Source organism: Myotis myotis, unplaced genomic scaffold (assembly GCF_014108235.1).
Source record: "Myotis myotis isolate mMyoMyo1 unplaced genomic scaffold, mMyoMyo1.p scaffold_m19_p_3, whole genome shotgun sequence".
Taxonomy (NCBI): domain Eukaryota; kingdom Metazoa; phylum Chordata; class Mammalia; order Chiroptera; family Vespertilionidae; genus Myotis; species Myotis myotis.
The window spans coordinates 119,227,505-119,253,755 of record NW_023416335.1 but is presented as its reverse complement, the minus strand read 5'-3'; the positions used below and the strand labels follow the sequence as shown (position 1 = coordinate 119,253,755).

Here is a 26,251-nt window from a genome sequence, read left to right as displayed (position 1 = left end):
ATAATTGAGTTGGCAAGAAGTGGGATATATTAGAGCTGTGTTTGGAAGTAGAGTTGATAGAATTTGCTGGTAGATTGGATGTGATGGTTAAGGGAGAAGGAATTGACAAGAATGACTCTGAGGTATGATATGAATACAGTGGAGGCTTAGTTCTCGAACTTAATTATTTTGGAAGGCTGTTCGAGAAGTGATTTGTTCAAAAACGGAATCATATTTTTCCCATTAGAAATAATGTAAATTCAATTAATTCATTTCAGACTCCAAATGATTCCCTGTTTTAACCTTTCTTCTTCCTCTTCCTCTTCCTCCTCTTCTCCTCCTCCTCCTCTTCCTCTTCCTTCTTCTTCTTCTTCCTCCTCCTCCTCTTCCTCCTCTTCTTCCTCTTTTTTTTTTTTTTTTTTTTTGTTAATCCTCACCCAAGGATATTCTTTCATTGATTTTTTTTTTTTAGGGATAGTGGAAGAGAGAGGGAAAGAGAGAGAAACATCCCTGTGAGAAAAACACATCTATTAGTTGCCTCCTGCATAAGCCCTGACCAGGACCGGCTAGGAAGTAGCCTGCAACCAAAGTACGTGCCTTGACTGGATGGAGCCTACGCTCTATCCACTTAACTTTCTTATATACAGTACATGTCTGAGATACTGTTTAATCTATAAATAAACACTTCTTTTCTTAAATTTACCCAACCACCCCCTACTAGCTTTAAATCAATCACTTTCAGCACTTGTTTCAGGGTGTCTTTCAGGCCATCATGCAGCATCTTTACTTGCTCATTTATCACTGCCTCTGAAATGGCTGTCACTGGATAAAAGCTTCTGCTTCTTCAGTTGCCTGTGATCGTTGTTTCTTTCACACACTTGAGGATATTTTTCCATTGATTTTTAGACAGTGGAAAGGAGGGAGAGAGCAGAGAGAGAAAAACATCAATGTGAGAGAGACACACATGGATTGGTTACCTCCTGCCTGCTCCCTCAACTGGAATTGAACCTGAGACCCTAGTCTGAGGGCTGATGCTCTACTGATTGAGCCAAACTGTCCCGGGCAACATTAGCATTCTTTTTTTTTTTTTTTTAAATATATTTTATTGATTTTTTACAGAGAGAAAGGGAGAGAGAGAGTTAGAAACATCGATGAGAGAGGAACATCGATCAGCTGCCTCCTGCACATCTCCCACTGGGGATGTGCCCGCAACCCAGGTACATGCCCTTGACCGGAATCGAACCTGGGACCTTTCAGTCCGCAAGCCGATGCTCTATCCACCAGTTTCGGCGCATTAGCATTCTTGATGGCCTCTTTATGTTTTAAAATTGTGCTAATGGTTGACTTCCCCAGCAACAAAAGCATTCTCTCCTTTGTTTGTTGCTGGAGAGACCCTTTTTGTCATGCTGAGGTATCAGCTTGAAAGGGTTGTCAGTTTGAAAACCAAAATTTGGTTAGACAACTGAGACATTTTTTTCTGTGAAGAACTTGGTCAGAACCGAATTGTTCTAGAATGGAGACTTCCAGAAATGAGGTTTGACTGTGTTACGCCCAGAATTCAAGATCCCCAAGAAACCATGCCAGGGAGTCAGTCCGATGCAAAAGCAGAAGGTCCTTTATTGAGTTAGCTAACCCGACCTGGGGCCTCCAGTCGACGCAGCGACCGGAAACCGAGTGAGACCCGTGTGAAAATCAGGGCTTTAATAGTGAGGGGAGGGGAGCTGGCTGTGGCCCTGCCAATTGGCCAGGCGCAAGTCGGGTCTTGTTAAATCCTGGGCGTGGCCAGCAGGGGCCTGGGCTCGGGAAGAAGGCACTTTTCTGAGCACATGGCCTCTGCCCCATCATTCCCCCCTTGTCTTGGAACTTCCGGCTCAATCATGAGACGGACTGCACTTTTATTTCACCGTCGCTAGGGTCCCATAGTGAGCACACAGAACTATCAACTGAACTATTTTATACACGTAACAAATGGTCCGGTGGAAGGGAAAGAAACCATTTTAGCTTTAACAACTTCTATTGAAATAGGATTTTTCTTCTTAAAATTCCTCCATGGCTATTAAAAAGCCAAATCAAGATTAATTTATTTACTGTCCTGATGTTTGCATAAACACAACAAGAATGGTAACTGACTACCTTTGCTGGAATTTCATGGTTGAACCTTAATGTGCCCCGTAGGGCCAGGAAGCCAAGCCATCCAGCTGCCATCAGGCCTGCCTGCAGTATCTGCTGAGTTAGGTGAATCCCTCACCTGTAGCAACTCCACCTGAGCCCATGCTCCTGGCTTTAAGGCCCATCTCAGTAGCCCTCCTACTCGTTGCGGCCCAGAGTGTGTGGGGGTTCTGCAGGGATGCAGAGGCATCTTTACTGCTCCCCTTCTACTCTTACCAACTGCCAGTGATGGTAGGGCATTGGCCTGACGCTCCAGCGCCAGCCATCTTCAGGGCTCCCAGGCAGGATACCAGGCTTTGTTCGTGGCATTCTTAGTGGCTTCAAGTCTTTAGAGCTCAGATAGGGCTCTTTAAAACATGATACTCCAGTCAAAGTTTTCCGTTAATAAAACCACTATTAGGAACCAGTCTTACTGAATCTATGCAAAGAAACGTACTTACTTAGCATTGCCAGATTTCGGAGGAATTACATAAGGAGAAAAACATACTGATTTACTCTAAGATTTTCTGACTTTCCTTGCTAATTTCTTTTCATGGATTTAAAACAAAACAGTAATTGTTGGTCCATGCTTCAGACTTTCTAGTCTAAACAGGCTTTTTCCAGCTTTACTACCCCTGACATGGGCATGGTGACTCAGGCCTGCAAGACAGTATTACAGGCTGTCAACTGTTAGCTCTCTCTCAACAGAGACCAAAACCTGATGGGCACCCTTCCCTGCCCAGTTGGGCACTTGTCCTCTTGGCAGCTAGACACCCTTTACTTTTGGGGTCACCCCACACAGCTCCCTTCCAGGACAGCCAACATACATTCAAACCTGCAAAAGAATCAAAGGTTAATATAACATATCAATACAATGAAACATAATATTGGCATCATGGCCGCTTCAGGTAGCCAAATCTACCACTAAACATGTGATCCTATAAATGGTCCTTGTCTCTTTGGAGCCATGTCCATGAAGATGCAGGCATTATCTAAGTGTATTACACAGTATTGTGGGGGCTCCTGGTGACAGGAGCGATCGCGAGTCATGTTACCGGCATCAGGCAGGTCAAGCACCCCGTAGCTTGAGCTTGAGCGGGTTGCGTTGATCTTGATCGATCGATGCTCTATTTGGTGATGAAGTCTTTCCGGATGGACCCAGGTCGTGACGCCGTCTACCTTGAGAGCAGTGGGGGTCTTCAGCACCACAGTGTAGGGACCCTTCCAACGTGGCTCTAGGGTCTCCCAGCAGTGCCTTCTGTTGTAGACCCAATCTCCTGGTCTGTGCTGATGAGGAGTTGGGGTTGGGCTGGTCCCGTAGATGGCGCGGAGGCGCGGCCAAATGTCCTCGTGTACCCTCTGGAGCCCTCTCAAGGAAAGAGATTGTTAAAGAAAAGCCACCCAGTCCTCACCAGTCTCTGAGTCAGATTCCTCCTCTCTTGGAGAACTTCAAAGTCCTGATGGCTTCTAGGTAACCCTGTTTATCAGTTACAGCACTCTGCTTTTTTGTCTTTCTACCAGTTCCCTTTGTGGCAGAGCAGCAACCAGGCCTCTTTCAAGGGAGTGCACTAGAAGTGGGTATCAGCCCCTCCTTTGCTAGCAGCAACAGGTACCAAACTCTTTCAGTACATTTGACCAGCTTCATTCCCGCCCACCTTTACAGATTCTAAGGTCCATTGTTTTCCTTTAACCAGCAAGCTAAATGACACTGGCCTGTATTATTTAATTCAGCACAGGCAGGGGGAAGGGCCCATGGAATCTCTGCCCTGAGGAACTGTGAGCCCTACCCTTAAATGTCCCAATCAGACTAGAAAAGTCACAAATATCTTTTAAATCTACCCCAGAATTCCAAAATCCCAACCTAGCACAGAATATATTTCCACACTTATATAAACAAATACAGTCTTGGGATCTTGAGCAGGTAACAGGAACACCACCCAAGTCCCCTGATGGGGGCCTGACAGGAACAGATGTGATCCTGTCACGTCCCAGGACAGGATTCTTGACCTATGTTTCATCCAGATAGAAACGGTACTCATATTGAACAAGGAAATCAAGACTAAATAGACATGATAACTAGATACATTCCCCATTAAGAACTTTGAGGTGCATGCCACATTTATACCACAAAATACCAACAAATCAGTTTCAGTTGTGTCAAGATACAGAACAAGTCCCTGAACAGAGGCAGTAGAAAACTGTCTAGGAATGCTTCTTTTCTATCTTTCTAAAACCCCTAGAGATTCTTGATAATCTACATCAGTAATCCATTTATACAATCCCCTAAAAGTTAAAGAGGAAGGAAAGAACCATTCAATGTCCTTCAAGAGGATTAAACACATTGGATCCTCTGACGTTTCAGGGGTACCAAGGAAGAAATTAGGCCATGTTCAGCCCTTCTCACAATCCATCATTAGTGACCAGTCCCAGCTCACTGGCATATTATTCACTTAACATTTCTTTTTTTTTCTTTCTCCTATCACACCAAGGCCATGCTTTCCAGGTAGCTAGAACTCTTAGCCTTAATTCTTAGGTGATTAGCAATACATTTTAAGGGACACAGAAAAAAGAAAAATCTTTCTTGGGTAACCTAGGTAAAACTTAGGAAAACATTTTCAACACTTAAAAACAGTTCTCAACATAATAGGATTTAATCAATTACTCTTAATTTGTGTATGATATATGTATAACTGTGGTTCTACTGCTATCATACCACTGAAATTATATTAAGACCGTGATTGCTAATTTATTAAGTGTTAAATAAATCCGCGAGGCTAGCACACTTTTTGCCCCATCCGAATTTCTGCAGTAAAACTCCGCCTTAAAACTCCACCTCTGAAATTCTATCCTCCCTTAGTAAGCAGACACTCCTTTTGTGATTGGCTAAGTCAGAGGGCGGGGCCTTTGTTGTTCCAAGATGGCGGCCCCCAGGGGTAGTGGCATGCCATGCGGCCAACATGGCGGCTGCCAAGTCACACAGCTCAACATTGTGGCTGTCTACACTGTTCTCTGACAGAAAAGATGATTTCTTTATTCTCACAATAAACAAGGGAAGAGCAAACCAAAATCCCTAAAAGATAGATGGCCAACATTATATTGTAGATAAACAGAAATCTCATTAGCTGTTTATACCCTTTATAATTATTTTAAAGAATATCAATTAAGTTTAAACTGGTTTTTGTATTAAAAATCTTCAGTTGAGGCCGAAACCGGTTTGGCTCAGTGGATAGAGCGTCGGCCTGCGGACTGAAGGGTCCCGGGTTTGATTCCGGTCAAGGGCATGTACCTGGGTTGCGGGCATATCCCCGGTGGGGGATGTGCAGGAGGCAGCTGATCGATGTTTCTCTCTCATCGATGTTTCTAACTCTCTATCTCTCTCCCTTCCTCTCTGTAAAAAATCAATAAAATATATTTAAAAAAAAAAAAATCTTCAGTTGAGGTCACAAAATAAATCCTCTCTTCTCAATCAGATTAATAAGCAAAGGCATTTTCAATTAACAGATTAACTTCTATCATTTAGACCTCATATTAGGCATATTTAGATCAACATTTCAGTATTATAAATTTCAATGCTTTTAGATGATTTGCACTTAAAAGTTTTAAGTTTCCAGCCAATAAGCCTGGCATAGCTGCTAAAATGGTCACAATTTTCCTGTTGGGGAAGTCAAGAAACAAAACCATAGCTATTCACATGGAAACTTGACTATCAACTTCCTGGTGGTACTTGCCTCAGGGCGGGAAATTTCAAAAGCTACTTTAAATCGTCTTGGGAAACCTGCCTGTATTTTTTTTGTCAGGTTCATCTCCGCCTTTTTAAAGACCAAAACAGTCTTGGGTTTTTATTCTGTACACAGCAAAAAGTCAAGTCCAGCTCAAAACTATGCGCACTCGTTTTTAAACTGGCCTTTTCCCTTTACATGTGCACAGAAATCCCAGATGCATTTATAAATTTGTAAACGCTTTTCAATTACAAGAAGGATTTTAATTTTAGAATACTTGGGGAGGGGGTGACCTGTTTCCACAGACCCTCACTCAGGCGGCCGTCCGACCGCCACACAAAGGAGGGGTGAGAGCAGTCCCCCTCCCTCCACATTCATACACTTTCACCAGACATCCATTCAGAGTTTAAACAATCCATTCAATTCCTAACAACTTCCCCATTCCTGAGGGAGCTCTAAAGCCTCCCCCAATCTCCTTGAAATTATTAATCCAGCAAGTCCACAAAATAAAACGGAAACACAAACAACTAAAGGGCCCAAAAAAGTACAGCCTTCCAACTCCATGGAAGCAAAAACCGAAAGCTAGACGATGGCTGCGCGCCAACCAGCAGGAGCGACCCGCCTTTTCTCAGATTGAGGGGTTCCTACAGACCTTCCGACTCCACGGAAGCAAAATTTCCCCTCTTCAGATGGAGGATCGGGGTGCCCCCCGACTCCTCCTGCCTGTCTCAGATTAAGGGGGTTCCTACAGACCTTCCGACTCCGTGGAAGCAAAGCTATACCCCTTCAGATGGAGGATTGGGACGTCCCCCGGCTCCTCCCGCCTGTTGATCTCGTGCATCCACTCAGATCATTATTACAGGCATTTACAGGCATTTACAGATTTCAGAAGTGAGCTCACACCGGATAGATACAAAACAAAACACACGACACAAACAAAACAAGACCTACCGCGGTCAGTCAGGCCCTCCGGACTGGGTGTCCCGGCGATGGTGTTGGGGATCCCGGACGAGCCCCCAAAATGTTATGCCCAGAATTCAAGATCCCCAAGAAACCATGCCAGGGAGTCAGTCCGATGCAAAAGCAGAAGGTCCTTTATTGAGTTAGCTAACCCGACCTGGGGCCTCCAGTCGACGCAGCGACCGGAAACCGAGTGAGACCCGTGTGAAAATCAGGGCTTTAATAGTGAGGGGAGGGGAGCTGGCTGTGGCCCTGCCGATTGGCCAGGCGCAAGTCGGGTCTTGTTAAATCCTGGGCATGGCCAGCAGGGGCCTGGGCTCGGGAAGAAGGCACTTTTCTGAGCACATGGCCTCTGCCCCATCAACTGTAATTGGATTGCTGGGGTTATGATAATATATTCTGAAATGGGAAGAACTACAGAGGATGAATTTGAAGTGTGGAATTCCAGAGAGAGCTGTGCTAAAGAAAATCATTTAGGAAGTAGCCTCAATATAGGTGATATTTAAAACTATTGAAAATGGTTAAGGTTACTTAAGAGGGGCAGAGTAAAGAGATGGGTAAGAGAAGGGCCCTAGGACCCAGACAGGAACACTAGCATTCACAGGGTATTTCAAGGAGAGAAAGCAAGTAGAGGAAGCTAAGAAGGAGAAGCCTGTGAGTTAGAAAGAACGAAAACCCAGGAAAATGTAAAATCACGAAGAGTAAGAAAGTATTTCAAGAAGAAGGGGGAGGAAGCTGTAGTTTGTGTCTAGTGCTGCTAAGGAGGTCAAGGATGAAAAGAATGGAAACGTGTCCATGGCTTTGGGCAGTATGGTATTTATAGGTGAAATTAACAAGAGCTGGAGAGGTGGGGACAGAAGCCAGACACTGGAGAAGGTAAATTGTGAATAGTAGGTGGTAAGTACTCATGGCATGTGTAGTACGCTTCGTTCTCTATCATGGAAAAAAGTGTTTCAAATAAGTGAACTTTTTTCCAAGTGTGTTTCCTATGTGCTGAAATTATTTTAAAAATGTTTGGTTTTCCATGCAGAAAAATAACAATTAGAATTACAATAATACATATCAAGGAATAATACATATCTAATTGTACAATTAGAAAACCTTTAATTTTTGGCTTATTCCTTCTTTTAAACAATTTTTATTTATTGATTTGATAGAGAAAGAAACATTGATTGGTTGCCTTCCACACTCACCCTGACTGGACTGGGGATCAAACCTGCAGCCTACCTTGGTATGTGCGCTGACTGGGAATCGAACCACCACCTTTTTGGTGTATGGGACGACACTCCAACCAATTGTGTCACATAGCCAGAGCTAAATAATGTTAAATTTAAAAAGCAGAAAATAAAGTAGTATTTATATACATTATGTCTTATAAAGTCATATACACATATTTAGAGTTACATAAATATTTAAATATTAATATACCAGAAGAACCATATTCCTGTGTAATTCAGCTTTTGCTGCAGGAATTGAATACTCCAAAAGCTCAGTAATTTACAATAAGTGTTGTAATGTACCCCGCAAACACAGAAGGACGCCTCAAGAAGTCGAATTAAAGAGTCACGTTTATTGCAATCCGAGACTATGAGGGGCCATTCCCAAATCTCATAGCAATAAGATGGTGGCAAAACCAGACTTATATAGGCAAAAATCACAAAGGTATTGATTACATCCCAGGGTTTGGAATGTGGCACCTGGCTCCCAAAAAAGCAGATTACAGAAGCAGAATTAAGCATGTTAATTACAGTTTCGGGTCTCTGGGTCACTGAATTGACAGAAATACATTATCTAGAGTCCTTGGGTAACCCGGGTTAAACTTAGGCATGTTATCTAAATTACAGTTTTGGGTCTCCGGATCACTGAGTTGATAGAAACACATTATCTAGAGCCCTTGGGTCTCCCGACCACTGAGTTGTCAGGACAATTTAGAGTAATTGTGCTGTCCTGGTCTCGGGACCACTGAGGCAGCTGGAACGCACCACCTGTGGCCACTAAAACAATTTAGGGTAATTGTGCTGTCCTGTTTCCCAGGTACAGAAGAATGTGCTTTCTAAGACCAGTATGATAACAATCAATGGAATAGTCATTCAATTGATAAGGCATTCAATCGAATGGGATGATTTATACAATTTAGAAAATCAAAGTAACCTTTCTATTGTTAAGCCAAACAACAGGGTTAGAGTTAAACTACAGTTTCAATCTGAAATGATTGCTACCATACTTCATAAGTACACATGTTCCATGAAGGCTGCAGGTCAAGTGTTATTGTTCTAGGTTGCCAGTCTCTTGCAGGTCAGCTCCATGTGTCTTTTCATTCTGGGACTCAGGCTGAGGGAGGCTTCTTGGGACATGTTCTCATGGCAGATTGCACTTAAAGTTTTTGCTCATATGTATATTACACCTGCTTATCTTCCATTGGGCAAAACAGTCATGTGGCCAGATCTAAAGACAATGGGATGGGGATTCTATTACTGTTTGGGGAACCAGTGCCACAATTTTTAATGGAAAGAAAAAGCATTCTCTACTCCAGGATATTTACATAGGTTATTGTACTTCATGTAATACATTTTCAGTGCTGAATCTGATGCTAGAGAGAAATTTTCTGTTTGTACCACAGAATACTAGACTGGGAGTGGAAGATCTAGGTTATTTTACTTATCTATGTTAACTTAGGTAGCTCAGGAGGCGGCGTAGGAAATAAAGAGAGCCGAGTTAATCAGAAAAGAAAGAAAAGAAAGGTTTTATTCTGCGTCCCTGGGCGACCCATGAACCCCAAAGACAGGGCACGTGGATCCATGCCAACAGGGAGGGGGGTGCTTTTTTTATACTGTGGTTGAGTGAGGGGCGGGGACATGAACTGAGGAAGTTTCCGCCACAGGGGGTCGGCAGGGTATCTGTGTGGGGGTCATGTAGATTCCAGGGAGAAGCCGGTATCTGTGTCTGGCATACTGATCTGTTTGAAATTCCAGAGAGAGTCCATTATCTCATCACACGTCTGCATGTATCCGATCCTGGGCTCTCTCCGACCTAACAATCTAATTTCTGACTGTAACTTTGCAAAATTTTTCTGTGCATTGGTTTCTCTGAAAAAGAGTAACAATATCATTGTGCAAAATTACCTTCTATATGCATACTATGAGTAATGTGAGAATTTACTGGTATGTGAAAATTCTTTTAGTTTTTAGATTTGATGTTTGCATTTCTGTTCCTGTCCATTGCCCTCAATTCTAATAATGAACTTTGGGTTAAAAAAACAAACTTAGCAGTGGAAATATTCAGAGGTTTACCAGATGTTGTGAATTAGTGTGTGCATTTGAACTGAGTATTCTATTGAAAAATCAGACAGAGGGCGAAAAACCGGGACTACAGGCTTTATTAGAGGAGAAGGACCTGCTGGGCTGTCTCACAAGGGGAGAACAGCAGCATGTGCAGGGGTGGGCACGCCTTTTGAGGTGCGGAATGGGAAGGGGTGGGGGGCTTAGTGTACTCGGCGCACACTGATTGGTGGCTTACTGCATTGTCCATATAGGAACAAGGGCTTAGGGTATTTGGCAGGTGTGGATTGGTGGTCCAATGTATAGTCCATATAAGGTACATGGTTAGTCACTCAGGTATTTCCAGGCTGCAGGTTGTCATACTCCGCCCACCAGTTGGGGGAGGGGAGGATCTATCATCTATGATATGTATTATAGATGAGAAAACTGCTAGAGAAGCCTACATGACCTAGAACCTACTAATAAACAAAGTAACTGAGATTCAGGTTTTAAGACTATATATTTTTTTGTTATTTTTGACATATTCCAGTGATTTACAGTTTGGAGCAGTTTTGACCTCTTAGGAAATATTTTGCAGTGTATTAATGTAAAAGTATTCAAACCTGTAAAGAATTTTTGTGAGTTTATTTGAGCCAAACTGTCGACATTGCTGGGAGCAGAATCTCAAAGGATGGGGATAATGCTCCAGAGAATGGTGGTTTTTCACCTCGTTTTATACATTACAATTAAAAGAGGAGACCTAAGTGGGTTATGTGAAATCCATTGGTGATAGATTAGGGAGACAGGAGAAAGCAAAGGGTAGGGGGGGAACCTCTGGGATTGTATAAAAAGTAAAATGATAGACATATATTTCTTTTACTAGTACTTAGGTGGGTGCAGGATAGTTAACAGCCAACAATTAACATGATAACAATAACAATGAAGGAATTTATCTCTGTCATGGTACCCAGGCACATTTGGTTGTGCCCCAAGGGGTCCGGAAAAGGGGAAGGTACAAGTTACCCAGACATTTCATAGATATGTTATTTTAGATGCAAAAAGACAATAGGCTCAGTAAAGATCGAAGTTGATCTTTGTCAGGGAAAATACTGGCCGAGGACATGACTACCTACTAGAAATTGCTTTTAGTTAAATTTTTAATTTCAGACCAGCCTTTGTGGTAACTGCCATGCAGGTCTTCCCTGAGTTAGTCAGGTTAGCATGTGGCCTTTTTTTTTCTGTCCACAAGTGTCTGGAGACATTTTTGGTTGTTGCAACTGGAGGAGTTGTGTTACAAGCATCCAGTGGGTAGAGGCCAGGGATGCTGCTAAAAATCTTCCAATACACAAATAGCACCCCCAATAAAGGGTGATCTACCTGAATATGAATACGTCAGTAGTGCCTATGTCAGTAGTAGCATATTGCCACAGCAGCATCTCTAGAACTGTTATACTTTCTAGTAATGGAAGTATTGTAGCAGTGTATTTTTTCAGATTTTCCAGGGCTGTCATTTTGCAAACCTTCACGAGATTCCGTCAAATCATAATCCACGTAAATCTTAAGTTGTCTACTCTGGGCCAGGTGTCTTTTTAGTGTTTGTAATATGGTGGTTAATAAGACAGCCTGTGTGGTGCAAGTGCACAAGTGGAGAAAACACAGGCAATAAAAACCCCAAACACAAACTACTAAGATAATTATAGACAGTGAGTGGTAAGCTAGGAGGGAAAAATATGCTAAGGTAATGGGGTAGTTTGTGAGATGCTTTAATTTTTTTAAATTTTGTATTAAGACTTAATTATTTTATTATTTTATTGTTATTACTAGAGGCCCATGCATGAAATTCGTGCATGGGTAGGGTCCCTAGGCCTAGGGATCAGGGCCGATCAGGGCCTTCTGGCTGCAGGCCTGGGCCTTCCTTCGTTCCACGCCGCCCCCTGGTGGTCAGCGCACGTCATAGCGAGTGATTGAACTCCCGGTCTCCCAAACTCCCAAGGGGACACTTTGCATATTAGCCTTTTATATATATAGATTATTATTATTTTGATAATTTTAATGAATTTATTTGAACCAAACTGATGACTATTGCTGGGAAGCAAAGTCTCAATGGATTGAGAAAATGCTCTGGAGAATAGCAGTTTTGCAGTTTGTTTTATACATTACAATCAAAGGAAGAGGCCTAAGAAGGGTTACATGAAATCCATTGGTGGTAGATTTGGGAGGCCGGAGAAAGAAGGAGGTTTGGGGGAGTAATCTCTGAGATTGGCTAGGGACTAAAATGAAGAGACAAATACTTCTTTTTAAGTTGGTGGGTATAGGATATTTAAAAATTAACATTTACAGCACATAGAGATGTATGTGGGCAACAAGGTAACAATGAAGCACCTCATGCTCTGGTGGGAGATTGTACCCTGAGGGGTCTGGGAAAAAAGGGAATTACTCTGACATTCCAAAGGTATGTTAGGTGCAAAAAGACAAGCAGGCTCAGTTAAGGTAAAATTTGACCCTTGTCAAGGAAGATACCTGCTTAGGACATGATTATCCGACATGACATGCTTTTAGTTAGGAAGTTTTAATTTCAGACTATCCTGCGTGGTTACTTCAGGTCTCTGAGTTTATAAGGCCTGCCATGCATGCCTCCTGAGCGTGTCTAATTTAGTATATGGCTCCCTTTTTGTCCACACTTCCCCCTTTTGGTCATAAATCAGTTCAAAAGATGCATTGATGACCAACCTTTTAGTTGGATAATGTGTTCCCATGATGCTAGAAAGGTTCATCATTCCTAGGAAGTCTTAATGTCAGTGTTTGTCTTGCTGAACAGGGGATCATTGGGGATGGGACAAGACTATAATCTTTGATGGAAGCCAAGGCCAAATTTTTCTCAAAAGGGAAAAGCAGGTGCCCTAGCTGGTTTGGCTCAGTGGCTATAGCGTCAGCCTGTGGACTGAAGGATCCCAGGTTCGCTTCTGGTCAAGGGCAGATGTCCAGGTTGCAGGCTCGATCCCTAGTAGGGTGCGTGCAGAAGACAGCCAAATGGTGATTCTCTCTCATCATTGATGTATCTATTTCTCCTTCTCCCTTCCTCTGAAATCAGTAAAAAAAAAAAAAAAAAAAAAAAAAAAAAAAATTTTTTTTTTTTTTAAAGGGAAAAGCCAGTAAATGGGAGGCAGTCAGGTCTTCTGGGCCCTCATTAAGAAAAACACTATGGGTCACTTCTAACCTATAAGCTATCATGATCCAAGTTTTGTCTGTTTCACTTTTCTGTATTTTGCATCTAGTATAACATTTACTTATAGTTTGAGGGCACACCATACACCTCTTTAATTTTTACAGTGTGACCATGATATGGGTTCCCATTTACTGTGGCCCATCTATTTTCTATTGGAAGCACTCAAGTGCCCTTTATTTTAAATCTGATTCCTGCTAGTTGGCAATTGGGAACTGTAACCTTAATGTTTAATTGGGACCAAGGCTGTAAGAACATAATGGTGTAAATTACAATTATCATTTAAAAATGGCCTGAGGTGAGGAGGACAGTAAGAGTTTCATAAGTAAATTTCCTGTGCCTCACCAGCAGTTATAGAGGGCCTTAAAATATTTTAGTCACTTCAGCTTCCATATGAATTAATATACTTAGTAGTCCTTGTTGGTACGGGGTAAGCATGTTCCCATAATTGGGTTCTAGTGTTTATGCATAAAATTCCCTTCTCAGTATTCCTTTTCCATTAACCTTCTATAGCTTCCCTGTTCTTCTTAGTTTTTCTCTTTTTTACTCACTCAGAAATAACCAACTTATTAGATCAAACTACTACCTTTTAACTTCTTTTACAAACCCACACACCCTGCCTGGCCAGTTGGTTGAATATTATCCCATGCACCAAGAGGTTACCTGTTCAAAACTTGGTCAGGGCATATGACCGGATTTCTGACTCCATCCCTAGTACGGGAAGGGGACGTGCAGGAGGCAGCCGATCAATGTCTCACTCTCACATCGATGTTTCTCTATTTTCCCCTCTCTCTAAAAATCAATAAAAACACATTTTTAAAAAAACAACTACAAAACCCCACATACCCCTTTTCTTTCTTCTGCAATGATATTTTTTATAAATTTCAAAAGAGACACTGTAGAAAGGGTATTAATAATAATACAAAAGTTATCTTATACACCTTCAGCAGTTATTAACAGTTAAGATATATACACAAGGTTTGAGAAAAGCCCAAAAAACAGATATAACTATTATTATGACTAACATTACTAGCAGAGAGGTAAAGACAAATAAATGGTGTTTTAGGTTCAACATTAATTTGTAGGTATTCAGGCCTTGTCGATATCCCGAGATAGCTATCTATGATGTCAGTGGCTTCTCATTATTGAGGAGTCTTTGATAGGCAGATGACGTGATTAGGCACCTGATAAGGTCCCTTCTGATGAGGTTGGAGAGAGTCTTTAATTGATGTCTTTTCCAATGGACAAAATCTGGTTGTAAGTCGTGGTCTTTGAAGTCTTTATTTCCCAGGAGCATGCTATGAAATGAATCCGTTATTAATTTATTAATTTCTTTAAGCTAGTTAATAATTATTCAGAATGTCTCTTTTTAGTAAGGTTCTTATGTCCCTTCATTTAGATGCATAGGATGGCCAGTGACTAATGAGAAAGGCAAAGTTTACCAAAAAGAGTATGTTGAGGAGCATTATAGGGAGAGCTTTTGGCCAATAAGACTTAATTTTTTAAAAAAATATTTTATTGATTTTTTTATAGAGAAGAAGGGAGAGGGATAGAGAGTTAGAAACATCGATGAGAGAGATCAATCAGCTGCCTCCTGCACGCCCCCCACTGGGGATGTGCCCGCAACCAAGGTACATGCCCTTGACCGGAATCGAACCTGGGACCTTTCAGTCTGCAGGCCGACGCTCTATCCACTGAGCCAAACCGGTTCTGCAAGAAGACTTAATTTTTAAAAAAATACATTTTATTGACTTTTTTTATATAGAGGAAGGGAGAGGGATAGAGAGTTAGAAACATCGATCAACTGCCTTCTGCACTCCTCCTACTGGGGATGTGCCCGCAATCAAGGTACATACCCTTGACCAGAATCGAACCTGGGACCCTTCAGTCCGAGGGCCAATGCTCTATCCACTGAGTCAAACCAGTTAGGGCAAGACATAATTTTTTTAGAGCAGTTTTAGGTTCAAAGAAAAAATGAGGGGAAAATACAGAGATTTCCCACATAACCTTTGCCCTCAAACAATCCAAAGTCTGTAGTTTGCATTACAGTTCATTCTTGATGATTGCACATTCAATGGGTTTAGACAAATGTACGTATAATGACGTGTATCCATCATTATCTTATTATACAGAGTAGTTTCACTGCCCTAAATAAAAATCCTGTACTCTGCCTATCCCCTAAAAATCCTGTAGTTTCACTGCCCTAAATAAAAATCCTGTACTCGGCCTATCTACTTCTCCTCTCCTGAATTTTTAGGTATAGTGATAAAGGAAAACCTCTCTAAGGAAGAGCATGTTTGAGGTAAGACCTGAATGATATGGAACCAGCCATGCAAAGACTTGGGGGAAGACTGTTTCCAGGTAGAGGAAACAGGCTAGTACAGAGATCTGAAGGTAGGAATTAGCTTTTCTTTTTTTCCCCCTCTTCCTCTTGCTTTCAACCCTCCCTTTTTTAAAGGACTGGAAGAAGCCAGAGCAATTAGAGTATAATGAGAGGGAAAAGTGAAATGAGATGAAGTCAGTGGACCAGGCAGGGACCAGATCATGTAGGTGTACAGAAGGATTGTATCTTTTAAAAATATATATATTTTTATTGATTTCAGAGAGGAAGAGAGAAGGAGAGAGAGATAGATACATCAATGATGAGAGAGAATCATTGATCAGCTGCCTCCTGCACTCCCCACATTGGGGATGAAGGCCACAACCCGAGCATGAACTGTGACCTCCTGGTTCATAGGTCTATGCTCAACCACTGAGCCATGCCGTCTGGGCTAGATTGTATCGTAATAAAATTCACTGGAAAGTAGGCAACCTTTGGTGTGTTTAAACAGTAGGAGACATTGGTGATTTTGAAAAGATCACTTTGAATGTGGAGGATTGTGAGAATACAGAATGGAAGGAAAAAAGAAGCGTGTTAGAATGTTCAAGGTGAGAGATGATGTTGGCTTGAAACAGTGGTAGGAGCAGCAGAAATGGAGAGAAATGGATCGATTCTGATTATTTTGGAGGTCAAGCTAGCAGGACATCCTGATGGATTAGATGTGGAGAGTGAGGAAAACAGGAATTTAAAGATGATTCCTGGATGTTTAAATTGAGCTAAAACTGAGATTTGTAAGGCAAGAGTGAGGAGTAGGTTTAAAGGTGGTGCAAATCAAGAGTTCTGCTTTGGAATGTGAGATTTGAGATTCTTATTCGTTGTCTTGGAAGATATATTGAGTAGGCAATAACTAAATCACAATGATTTTAACTATTTTTAAAACTGACATGAATCTAAAGAATTTTGCAGCATTAAGGAATTTCAGGCTAAACAATTTGACTGGAATTAAAAATGGCAAAAGTTCGGTTTACAATATTAGCTACTACATGAGATAGTAAAATGTTTTGTTCAGAATTTGCACACCCAGTCTCTTTTGTGTTAATCACATTGTCTAGTTCTTGTTATACTGTGTATTTTTGTTTGCCATTTTCACTTGATAATGCCCTCTTAAGTATTTATTATTTTGTTTCACTAACAAATAATCAAGTGAATGTGATTTTTTTCATCCTTATATGAATGAACTCATATTGTCCTGAAAACCTGTATTTGATTTTCCTTTAATGTGAGAGCTAACCCAAAGCCAGAACAAAAGAACCATTTATTTCTTTCCATCTGCTTTCTAGACTTTTTGTGAGGAATCAAGGAGAGGATCTGATCCATAGATTGTAGAATGTTAGAGCTGAAAAGGCTCTCTGAAACCCTGTTGTTTACTTATCTCAGTTTACCGATGAGGAAATTGTGTTTTTGTTCCTGATGAAAATTCTTCTTTGTGTATTGTTTCTCTTTGGAGGAAGTTCTTTGCTAAAAAACAGAAGGTGGTTTATGAAGAGACCAGTGCAACTGCCTGTGCTACGTACCTGGGAGGTGGTTTCAGTAGAAAACTTATTGGATCATTTAAGCAATGAAATCTCTTCTTTTGCTCTGGCCCTTCCTTGGCCCTTTCTCTCCATTCATTATCCTGTATTTAATCTATATGTAGTACTGTCACTTGCTACTAATTTCAGGGTTATTAGTGTAGAATAATCATGGGAATTAGAAAAGAAGGGGGTAGAGTTACAAAAAACTGTAACTTTGAACTGAAATTAAAGACACAATATTAACTTCCTATCTTCAAGTGACTTGAAGAGTTCCATATACTGACTTTTTGTGTTTTTTTTTTAAAGAAAGGACTCATTTCTTACACTTTCCAGTTTTGAAGTGGAACTATATAAACTGTTAGCAAGTAGAGTGTATCCTTTTAAATCTTTTAAAAAATGTTTTTTTATTGATTTTAGAGAGAGAGGAAGGGAAAGGGATAAAAAGAGATAGAAATATTGATGAGAGAGAAACATTTATCAGCTGTCTCCAGCATGCCCCCTATTTGGGATTCAGCTGGTAACTCGGGCATGTGCCCTGACTGGGAATCTTGGTTTGTGGATCATGCTCAACCGCCAAGCTACACCTGCCGGGCCTACATAATTCTAATAATGCCTTAAATTTGTATGTAGCACTTCCATACATGTTATTTCATTTACTTCTTAAAACTGCACTCTGAAGTAGAAGAACAGATATGATCTCTTTTTGAAAGTGGATGAAAGTAAGATTTAGAAAGCTTAGAGTAATTTGCCCAAGGTCACATGGCTGAAAGAGCATGTGCTGTCTTCTGATTGCTCTTTCTGCTGAACAAAGCTGCCTTTGTGACAGCTGGCACCAGGTTGACTTTGAATTTCTCAATTACAAGCTCTACCCCTGAGTGTTTATGTTGAGCCCAGAGGTTAGACTCAGTGGTTGGTACTTGTGTTTTTTTTTTGCTGGAATTGTTGCTGCACACCTTATTTTCTGTTAAACCAGGTTAATTTTACTTCTTAGATGCATTCTAGCCTTTTAATGGATTTTTCTGTTTATTTTGAAAATAAATAAACCAAATGTATCATGGTACAGTCCTTCATATTTCTAATGATTTTGCATCATTTTCTTTGAGTATTTGTTTCCCTCATTTTAAGATGTAGAATTTAACTAGATTGCATAGATTTAAAAAAATATATGGTTGTTTCCCTTAGGCCCCCTCATTGCATTAAATGGCAATTGTTTATAGAATACAAGAGTAATAGGAAAGCAACAGGGTGATTTTTGTTAAAGTTACAAACAAGTTAAGTGAAATCCCAAATCGGTTTAAAGGTAGTTATATGCATTACAGAGTGATGTGTCTTTTTGTACAGGCATTTACCAACAGGTTTCTTTAAGTCTATTAGGAGTTCTTGTGGCTCTTTAAAGAAAATAAATATACAAATGCCAGGATTTTATTCTAGACCTATTGAACCAGAATCCTTGGGTCCTGGATTTATGTATTTAAAAAAATATATTTTTATTGATTTCAGAGAGGAAGGGAGAGTGAAAGAGAGATAGAAACATTAATGGTGAGAGAGATAAATTGATTGGCTGCTTCCTACATGCGCTCTACTGGGGAATGAGCCTAAAATCTGGGCATGTGCCCTGACTGGGAGTCGAACTGTGACCTCCTGCTTCATAGGTCGACACTCAACCACTGAGCCACACTGGCCAGGCTGGATGTATGTATTTTTAAAAAGCTTCACAAGTGATGAAGATGTCACTATTGTTTGAAAAAGGAGTGCTTAAAGTAATTAGTTATATTTTATTTAAAGCAGTTAATGTATTAAAAACTTCTTAGGAACATGCTTTACAAAAAGACAAATCTCTACATGTCCTCTAAAGAATATTTGGGAAATAAAGTTAGATTTATTTATTTGTTATTTGTTAAAGGAAAATGCCACATTTACTCATAGTTGACTCATAAAAAATTGAGATAATTCACATATAAAATTCACCAATTTAAAGTGTACAATTCATGGTTTTATTATATTTACAGAATTGTGCAACCATCACTACAATCTAATTTTATTTTATTTATTTTTTTAAATATATTTTATTGATTTTTTACAGAGAGGAAGGGAGAGGGATCAAGAGTTAGAAACATCGATGAGAGAGAAACATTGTTCAGTTGCCTCCTGCACACCCCCTACTGGGGATGTGCCCGCAACCAAGGTACATGCCCTTGACTGGAATCGAACCTGGGACCCTTCAGTCCGCAGGCTGAAGCTCTACCCACTGAGCCAAACCAGTCAGGGCTACAATCTAATTTTAGAACATTTTTTCATCCCCAAAAGAAACCTCTTACCCATTAGCTGTCACTCCCTATCCCCATCCCCTTAACCTGGGCCACTTCCAATCTACTTCATGTCTTATTTGGATTTGCCTGTTCTGTACTTTTTAAAAAATTAATCCTCACCAGAGGTTATCTTTTCCATTGATTTATTTTTATTTTTTTGGGAGAATGGAAGGGAGGAGGGAGACACAGAGAAACATTGATAGAGAGACACATTGATTGATTTCCTCCCACATGCACTCCAACTAGGGCTAGGGATTGAGCCTGCGATCAAGGAATATGCCCTTGACCAGAATTGAACACTGGACCCTTTTAGTCTGAGGGCCGATGGTCTAATCACTGAACAACTGACTAGGGCCTCAGTTACTGTTTTTTGTAGACATCTTAATTTCCACTAACCCTTGAGTTTGTATTTGCTAACTATATCAGCTTGCTTAATGCCTTTACTACACAGTTCAGAACTCTAAATTTAAGACTAGATTAACCTGTCAGTTTTCTTAAAAGACTATCAAAATAACCTGGTGCTCAAACTAAGCCAAGTTTATATTTACTGCTGTGAGAGTGAGCATTGCTCTAAAGAGTTCCAATAGTGTTTTAGAAAGAAGAGGTCCTGGATGGAAATTTATAGGGTTTTGGTGTCTTGGTTCTAGTGGTTTAAGGCAGGTCTTTTTTCTGTTTCTTTTTTTAAAAAAATATATTTTATTGATTTTTTACAGAGAGGAAGGGAGAGGGATAGAGAGTTAGAAACATTGATGAGAGAGAAACATCGATCAGCTGCCTCCTGCACACTCCCTACTGGGGATATGCCCGCAACCAAGGTACATGCCCTTGACCGGAAGCAAACCTGGGACCCCTCAGTCCGCAGGCCGATGCTCTATCCACTGAACCAAACCGATTAGGGCTCTTTTTTTTTTTTTCTTACTGAATTTATTGGTGGTGACATTGGTTAATAAAATTATATAGGTTTCAGGTGTACAGTTCTATAATACATCATTGTATATTGTATTGTGTGTTTTCCACCTCAAGTCAAATCTCCTTCCATCACCCCCTTTACTCTCTTCTACCTCCCCCCACCTCCCTATCCCTCTGATAGTCACTATACTGTTGTCTTTGAAAAAGGTGAAGGAATTAAGCAAAACAACAAAGAAAAACACACACACCACAAGACACACACACACACACACACACACACACACACACACACACACACACACAAACCCCAAAACCTCATAGACACAGACAAGGCAGGTCTTTCAACACAGAGAACATATTTGCACTGGGCAAAACTTGTGATAGGATAGTTTAGGACTCGTTGAGCAAGTCTTGATGAGCAAATATTTGTTTGATAAGCGAGCAGGTTTGCTTAGCTGAGCAATTTATTGTACTAAGGGGCTGGTGGAGCAGCCTTTTGTTTAGTTAAATGAATTTTTGAGAAGTTCCTAAAGCGAATAATGAAGTTATGCACTGGTTTTTATCCTTATTTTGCTGGGCAGGAGTTTCCTGGAACAATTGATAAAGTCATGTTAATGTAAGGGCTTTAGATTCTTCTTTATCATTAAGTTACGTGAATGTAAAAGGTCTTAATGACATCTATAAAGGCAGACACATTTTAATTAAATACTTACTGTTCCCAGCCCTGGGTATTTTATAGTTTCCATGACTTTAATCTTCTAACTGTAGATGGCATTATGATTGTGGATCTCTGTGGCACTTTGCTGACTTCAATTAGTATTTCAATATAACTTATCCCTGAATGCACCCTAAGTTTCCGTTGAACTGAACTAGTTTCTGTTCCTCAAAATGGTACTTTTGCTTTTCCTTTTCCCTCTTGACTATTGTGTTCATTTCATCTTATCAAAATTCTGTACCTCATTCAATCTTTCCTGAGTCCCACACTTTCTGTCTTTAAACTAGCTATACCGTATTTCTATATAGAAATTTATGTGACTCATTCAGCCCCTTATTAGATTGTAAGCCCATGGAAAACAGACTGCATTTTACTCATCTTTTCAAAAACCCTTTTAATAAATATTTGTGTTACAGTGATTTTCAAATATTTTTCATCTCATGGCACAAACTAATCACTAAAATTCTTTGGCACACCAAAATATATGTTATATATTTTGACGATCTGACAAAAAAAAAGATATAATTTTGATTCATTCACGCCAGACAGTTAATGTTGTGTTGATTGTTGTCATTTTTTTATGTGCCCTTCACTAAATAGTCAGGTATTGCATGTTTTAAAAATTCTTGTGGTACACCAGTTGAAAATCACTGCTCTATTGAACTGAGTCAGGCTAAAAAGATAAATGTCCAGTAGATTAATGAATTATTTCATATTAGACTGATCTTAAAGGCCTTTTATCTTTATCTCTATGATTCTATCTTTCCAAAGATAAAATATAGAGAACTGTCATTTTAGCTTGTACTTTGGGTAGATCATGAGTCAGATATAATTGCTTCTTTTAAAAATAGATTTTTATTGATTTCAGAGAGGAAGGGAGAGGGAGAGAGAGATAGAAATATCAATGATGAGAGAGAATCATTGATCGGCTGCCTCCTGCATGCCCCCAATGGGGATTGAACCCACAACCCGGGCATGTGCCCCTGACTGGAATTGAACCCGGAACCCTTCAGGTCTTCAGGTTGACGCTCTAGCCACTAAGCCAGTGGTTCTCAACCTGTGGGTCGCCACCCCTTTGGGGGTCGAACGACCCTTTCACAGGGGTCTCCTAAGACCATCAGAAAACACATATATAATTACATATTGTTTTTGTGATTAATCACTATGCTTTAATTATGTTCAATTTGTAACAATGAAAACACATCCTGCATATCAGATATTTACATTACGATTCATAACAGTAGCAAAATTACAGTTATGAAGTAGCAACAAAAATAATTTTATGGCCGAAACCGGTTTGGCTCAGTGGATAGAGCATCGGCCTGAGGACTGAAAGGTCCCAGGTTCGATTCCGGTCGGGGGCATGTGCCTGGGTTGCGGGCACGTCCCCAGTGGGAGATGTGCAGGAGGCAGCTGATCGGTGTTTCTCTCTCATCGATGTTTCTGACTCTCTGTCTCTCTCCCTTCCTCTCTGTAAAAAATCAATAAAATATATTTAAAAAAAAAATAATTTTATGGTTGGGGGTCACCACAACATGAGGAACTGTATTAAAGGATTGTGGCATTAGGAAGGTTGAGAACCACTGCACTAAGCCAAAACAGGTAGGGCAAATATCATTGTTTTGAAATATAACCAACTTTAACTCAGTCTTCTCACAGATGGACTTCACTGAATGTAGCAGGAAAAAAATGTTAAATAGTGTTGTTGTTTTTTTCTCACTTCATAGCATTGACGTCTTTTTAAATATAGTGACTTATTCATAGAAGGCCTTAGGGAATTAAGTTTTATGCTTTAATTTTAGGCAGCTTTGGTTTTAATTCTTTAATCTTTATAATGTCCTGTTTCTCTTCATAGTTCATTTTGATAAAGGGTTAGAGGTATGACCACAGAACAGAACGTAGTATGTATTTGACACTCGTATGTGATATTTTAATATAGTTGTAATACAGTGTTGAAAGAGATCTTTGGGTACTGTGGTTTAGTGGCTGCTAAATGGGAAATCAAAAGTAATTTCCACTCATGACAAGGTGGTTCTTTAGAGTTAATATTGGAAGACAGAGACTGTTTTATATATAGTGCCCAGTGTAGGGTTTCCCAGCTATCATGGGGCATAGCTATAAACTTGCCCATGTACCCTAAGAGAAAGCATTTTTTAAAAAAAATTCTGTTTTGTGGCCAGTGTTTGCCTCTACCACTTTATACCTACTTGTTATCTTCTGTCTAACCCAGGAAACTGTATTTGCCACCACCCACTCTACACATCCCTAATTAGCAATTCCATAATGCTTGAATACAATAAATAGCTAACTTAAAAATTTTTTGAGGATATATATGTGAGCATTTATTTGTAGGAGGGTGAGAATTGGGGATAATACAGGATAAATCAATAGACTTAATAGTACTTTGCACTTCTGAAGGAAACTTTTTAATAAAAATCTTGCTGATACGTTGGGGTGGAGTAATGTGATATGTATTTCTTACTTTTGACCACATTGTGCCTAATAACATACACTGGACCACTGATGGAAATCTTACCAACAGTAATAATGCATTATCTTGAATTGAGATTAGCTCTTTTTAGAAGCACCCATTCAGATAAGAAAGGATGGTTATGAAAGATGTGACAGGAAAATATGACAGGCAACCCTAATGCTTTGAAAATTTCCAATATGTATGAGTTTGTTACCATGGGTTAGTTAAATAATAGTAGCTCCTGAACAATATGGTTCAAATTTTAGTTACCACAGTATATTTACCGTGAGTAACTGCATAAAGTACAAACGTTTCTGGTAGCTCTTCAGTCCACAGATAACTATGCAAATAATAGATGTGTATCATGGTCAGCGACCAATCATGTCACTTCTTTGAAGTCTGTCAGTGACTGATTATTGGATGTCTGTTAACTCATAATGCACAAGACAGGCAAGAGTATAGTTGTGCTGCTTCCCAGTGATAAACATTTATGACTTTTTACAAAAATGGAAAACCAGAAGTGGGAATTGGCTAACAAAGATAAAAGTGAAGCAAAGAAAGGAACATGATAATGCTGAAAGTAAAAGTCAAACATAAACGGATTGTAGAGGAAATAGCTGACTGTGGTAATGTTGACACTGCCACCGCTTAAGACATTTTAAATAGGCAGCAAGAGGAACTTAGTGAAGGCAAACTTGTCAACATAAATGAGTCAAGTGTTTGCGACCAAAAGGATGAGGATGTCCAGAGAAATGATATAGGCAAAAAAGTCAAATTAAAGGAACTCTTAAAGATATTTTAGGACACAAAGTGCAAAGAATAAAATGCTGCAAGCCGATCCAAACTTAGAATGGAGTATGACATTGGATGGATGGATGTATTGGATGGATGCTTAGGCCTTGGCACTAGTAACCACTTATTTAGTAAATAACTCACTTACTGTTAGCATTTTTCATAGTGAAGTATCTGATAAAATATTTTTTTCTGATGTAAACACATAATACTGGGCTGTGGCATATATAATTTGAAGTGTATAGACCAGCCATGGGCAAACTACGGCCCATTCGGCTGTTCTATCCGGCGCGCGGAGCCGAAAGAGCGGAGGGTTCTCTTGCTCTCCCCTCTGCTCCTTCACCAGCAGCAGTGTTAACATGTATTAGTTCACACAAACACTCCATCCATGCTTTTGTTCCGGTCCTCCGGTCCAGTTTAAGAACCCATTGTGGCCCTTGAGTCAAAAAGTTTGCCCACCCTGGTATAGACCCTCATATATTCTTTAGATCAGTTTCTCAAACACTATTGACATTTTGGCAGATAGTTCGTTGTTGTGGGGAGCTGTCCTTTGCATCGTAGGATGTTTAACAGCATCCTGGCCCTTCCTGCTAGATGCTAGTAGCATTCCCCCCACTTTTGACAAGTAAAAATGACTCCACATATTGCCATATTTAAGGTGGGTGGGAGCAATAACTACTACTGAAACAAACAGGAATGCTGTTGTTATAGTTCATTTGTCAGAGAAAACTTGAGTAACTATTTTTCATTTTTAATACTCATAATTCTATAATAAACTGACTTTACTTCCTGTATTGTTACTTGTCTGAGGCTTTGTTTGGCCTTAAGAGAATTTCATTATAATTCTTCAAGGAAAATATATTGATTGTTTCAATGGTTCCTGGTCTCTGTCCCTGATTATTTCTGATTGCCTTGCAGAGCTCTGAGGAACGTGAGTGTAATGATGAAGCTTCTCAGGAAGAGGAGGGGTTTATGGGCATGTCCCCTCTCTTACAAGCCCATCATGCTATGGAAAGAATGGAAGAGTTTGTTTGCAAGGTAAGATGGCAATTTCTTGTAATTTTCGTGTTATATGATCCGCCGTTCCCAAACAGAAACCTTTAAGGAGAGTGGTAGTACCTTACCCTTTGGTTTGCATTAGGGATAATCTCTGGCAAAATGGAGACAAAAGCAATCTCATGACTTTAACCCTGTTCAAGACATAATACATTTGCCTGCAGCAGCCATGACAAAGTTTTGAGAAAACTAGAACATCTAACTGGTAAAAAAAGTTTTCCCTAATACAGTGGGGCCTTGACTTACGAGTTTAATTCGTTCCGAGACCTAGCTCGTTAAGGAGCTCGTTAACTCAAATTACTCTGTCAACTCAATGCAAAAAACCGGCTGAGAGAGAGCTGGTATCTCAAAAAAACTCGTTAGTTGGGACACTCGTAAGTCAAGGCCCCACTGTATAGGTTACTGATAGTTTAGACGAGGCAGAATGAAGCAAAATTGGGGGTGGTTAATGCCTGGAGATTCTAAAGTGCTATTTCCAAGTCCCTTGATCTATTTATGCTGTTGACTGTGATGGCAAGTATGATACTTTCTAGCGTCATCAACTACTCTTTATATAGGATTTGCCTGGTTTTCATACACATGTAGTGTTTTCAGTTTAACTGGTATATTGTCCCTCTAAGGCTTTTCTTCCAATTCACTTTCTGGTTCATTAGGACCTATTGTGGGGATTTTTTTTTTCTTTTTCCCTAAAATGGTAACTGGAATTGGGATTGCTTGCTTGGAGAAAATATGTCAAGGACACTGGTAAATCTATAGCCACCTGATTATACTGATTGATCAGGGCCCTGGCAGATGAAAAGTCAACATAAGCCAGTTG

At 40.1% G+C, this 26,251-nt stretch overlaps 1 protein-coding gene across 3 annotated transcripts in view; it reads left to right on the top strand.

Annotated features, from left to right (window-relative positions):
* The window catches only part of ADIPOR2 (adiponectin receptor 2), an 84,903-nt gene that overhangs the window by 34,310 nt on the left and 24,342 nt on the right, over positions 1 to 26,251 (top strand). For all 3 annotated transcript variants that reach the window (XM_036297544.1, XM_036297542.1, XM_036297543.1), the window contains one exon: positions 25,297 to 25,416. In XM_036297544.1, the coding sequence (XP_036153437.1) occupies positions 25,297 to 25,416 (120 nt within the window). The remainder of the gene's footprint in view (positions 1 to 25,296; positions 25,417 to 26,251) is intronic.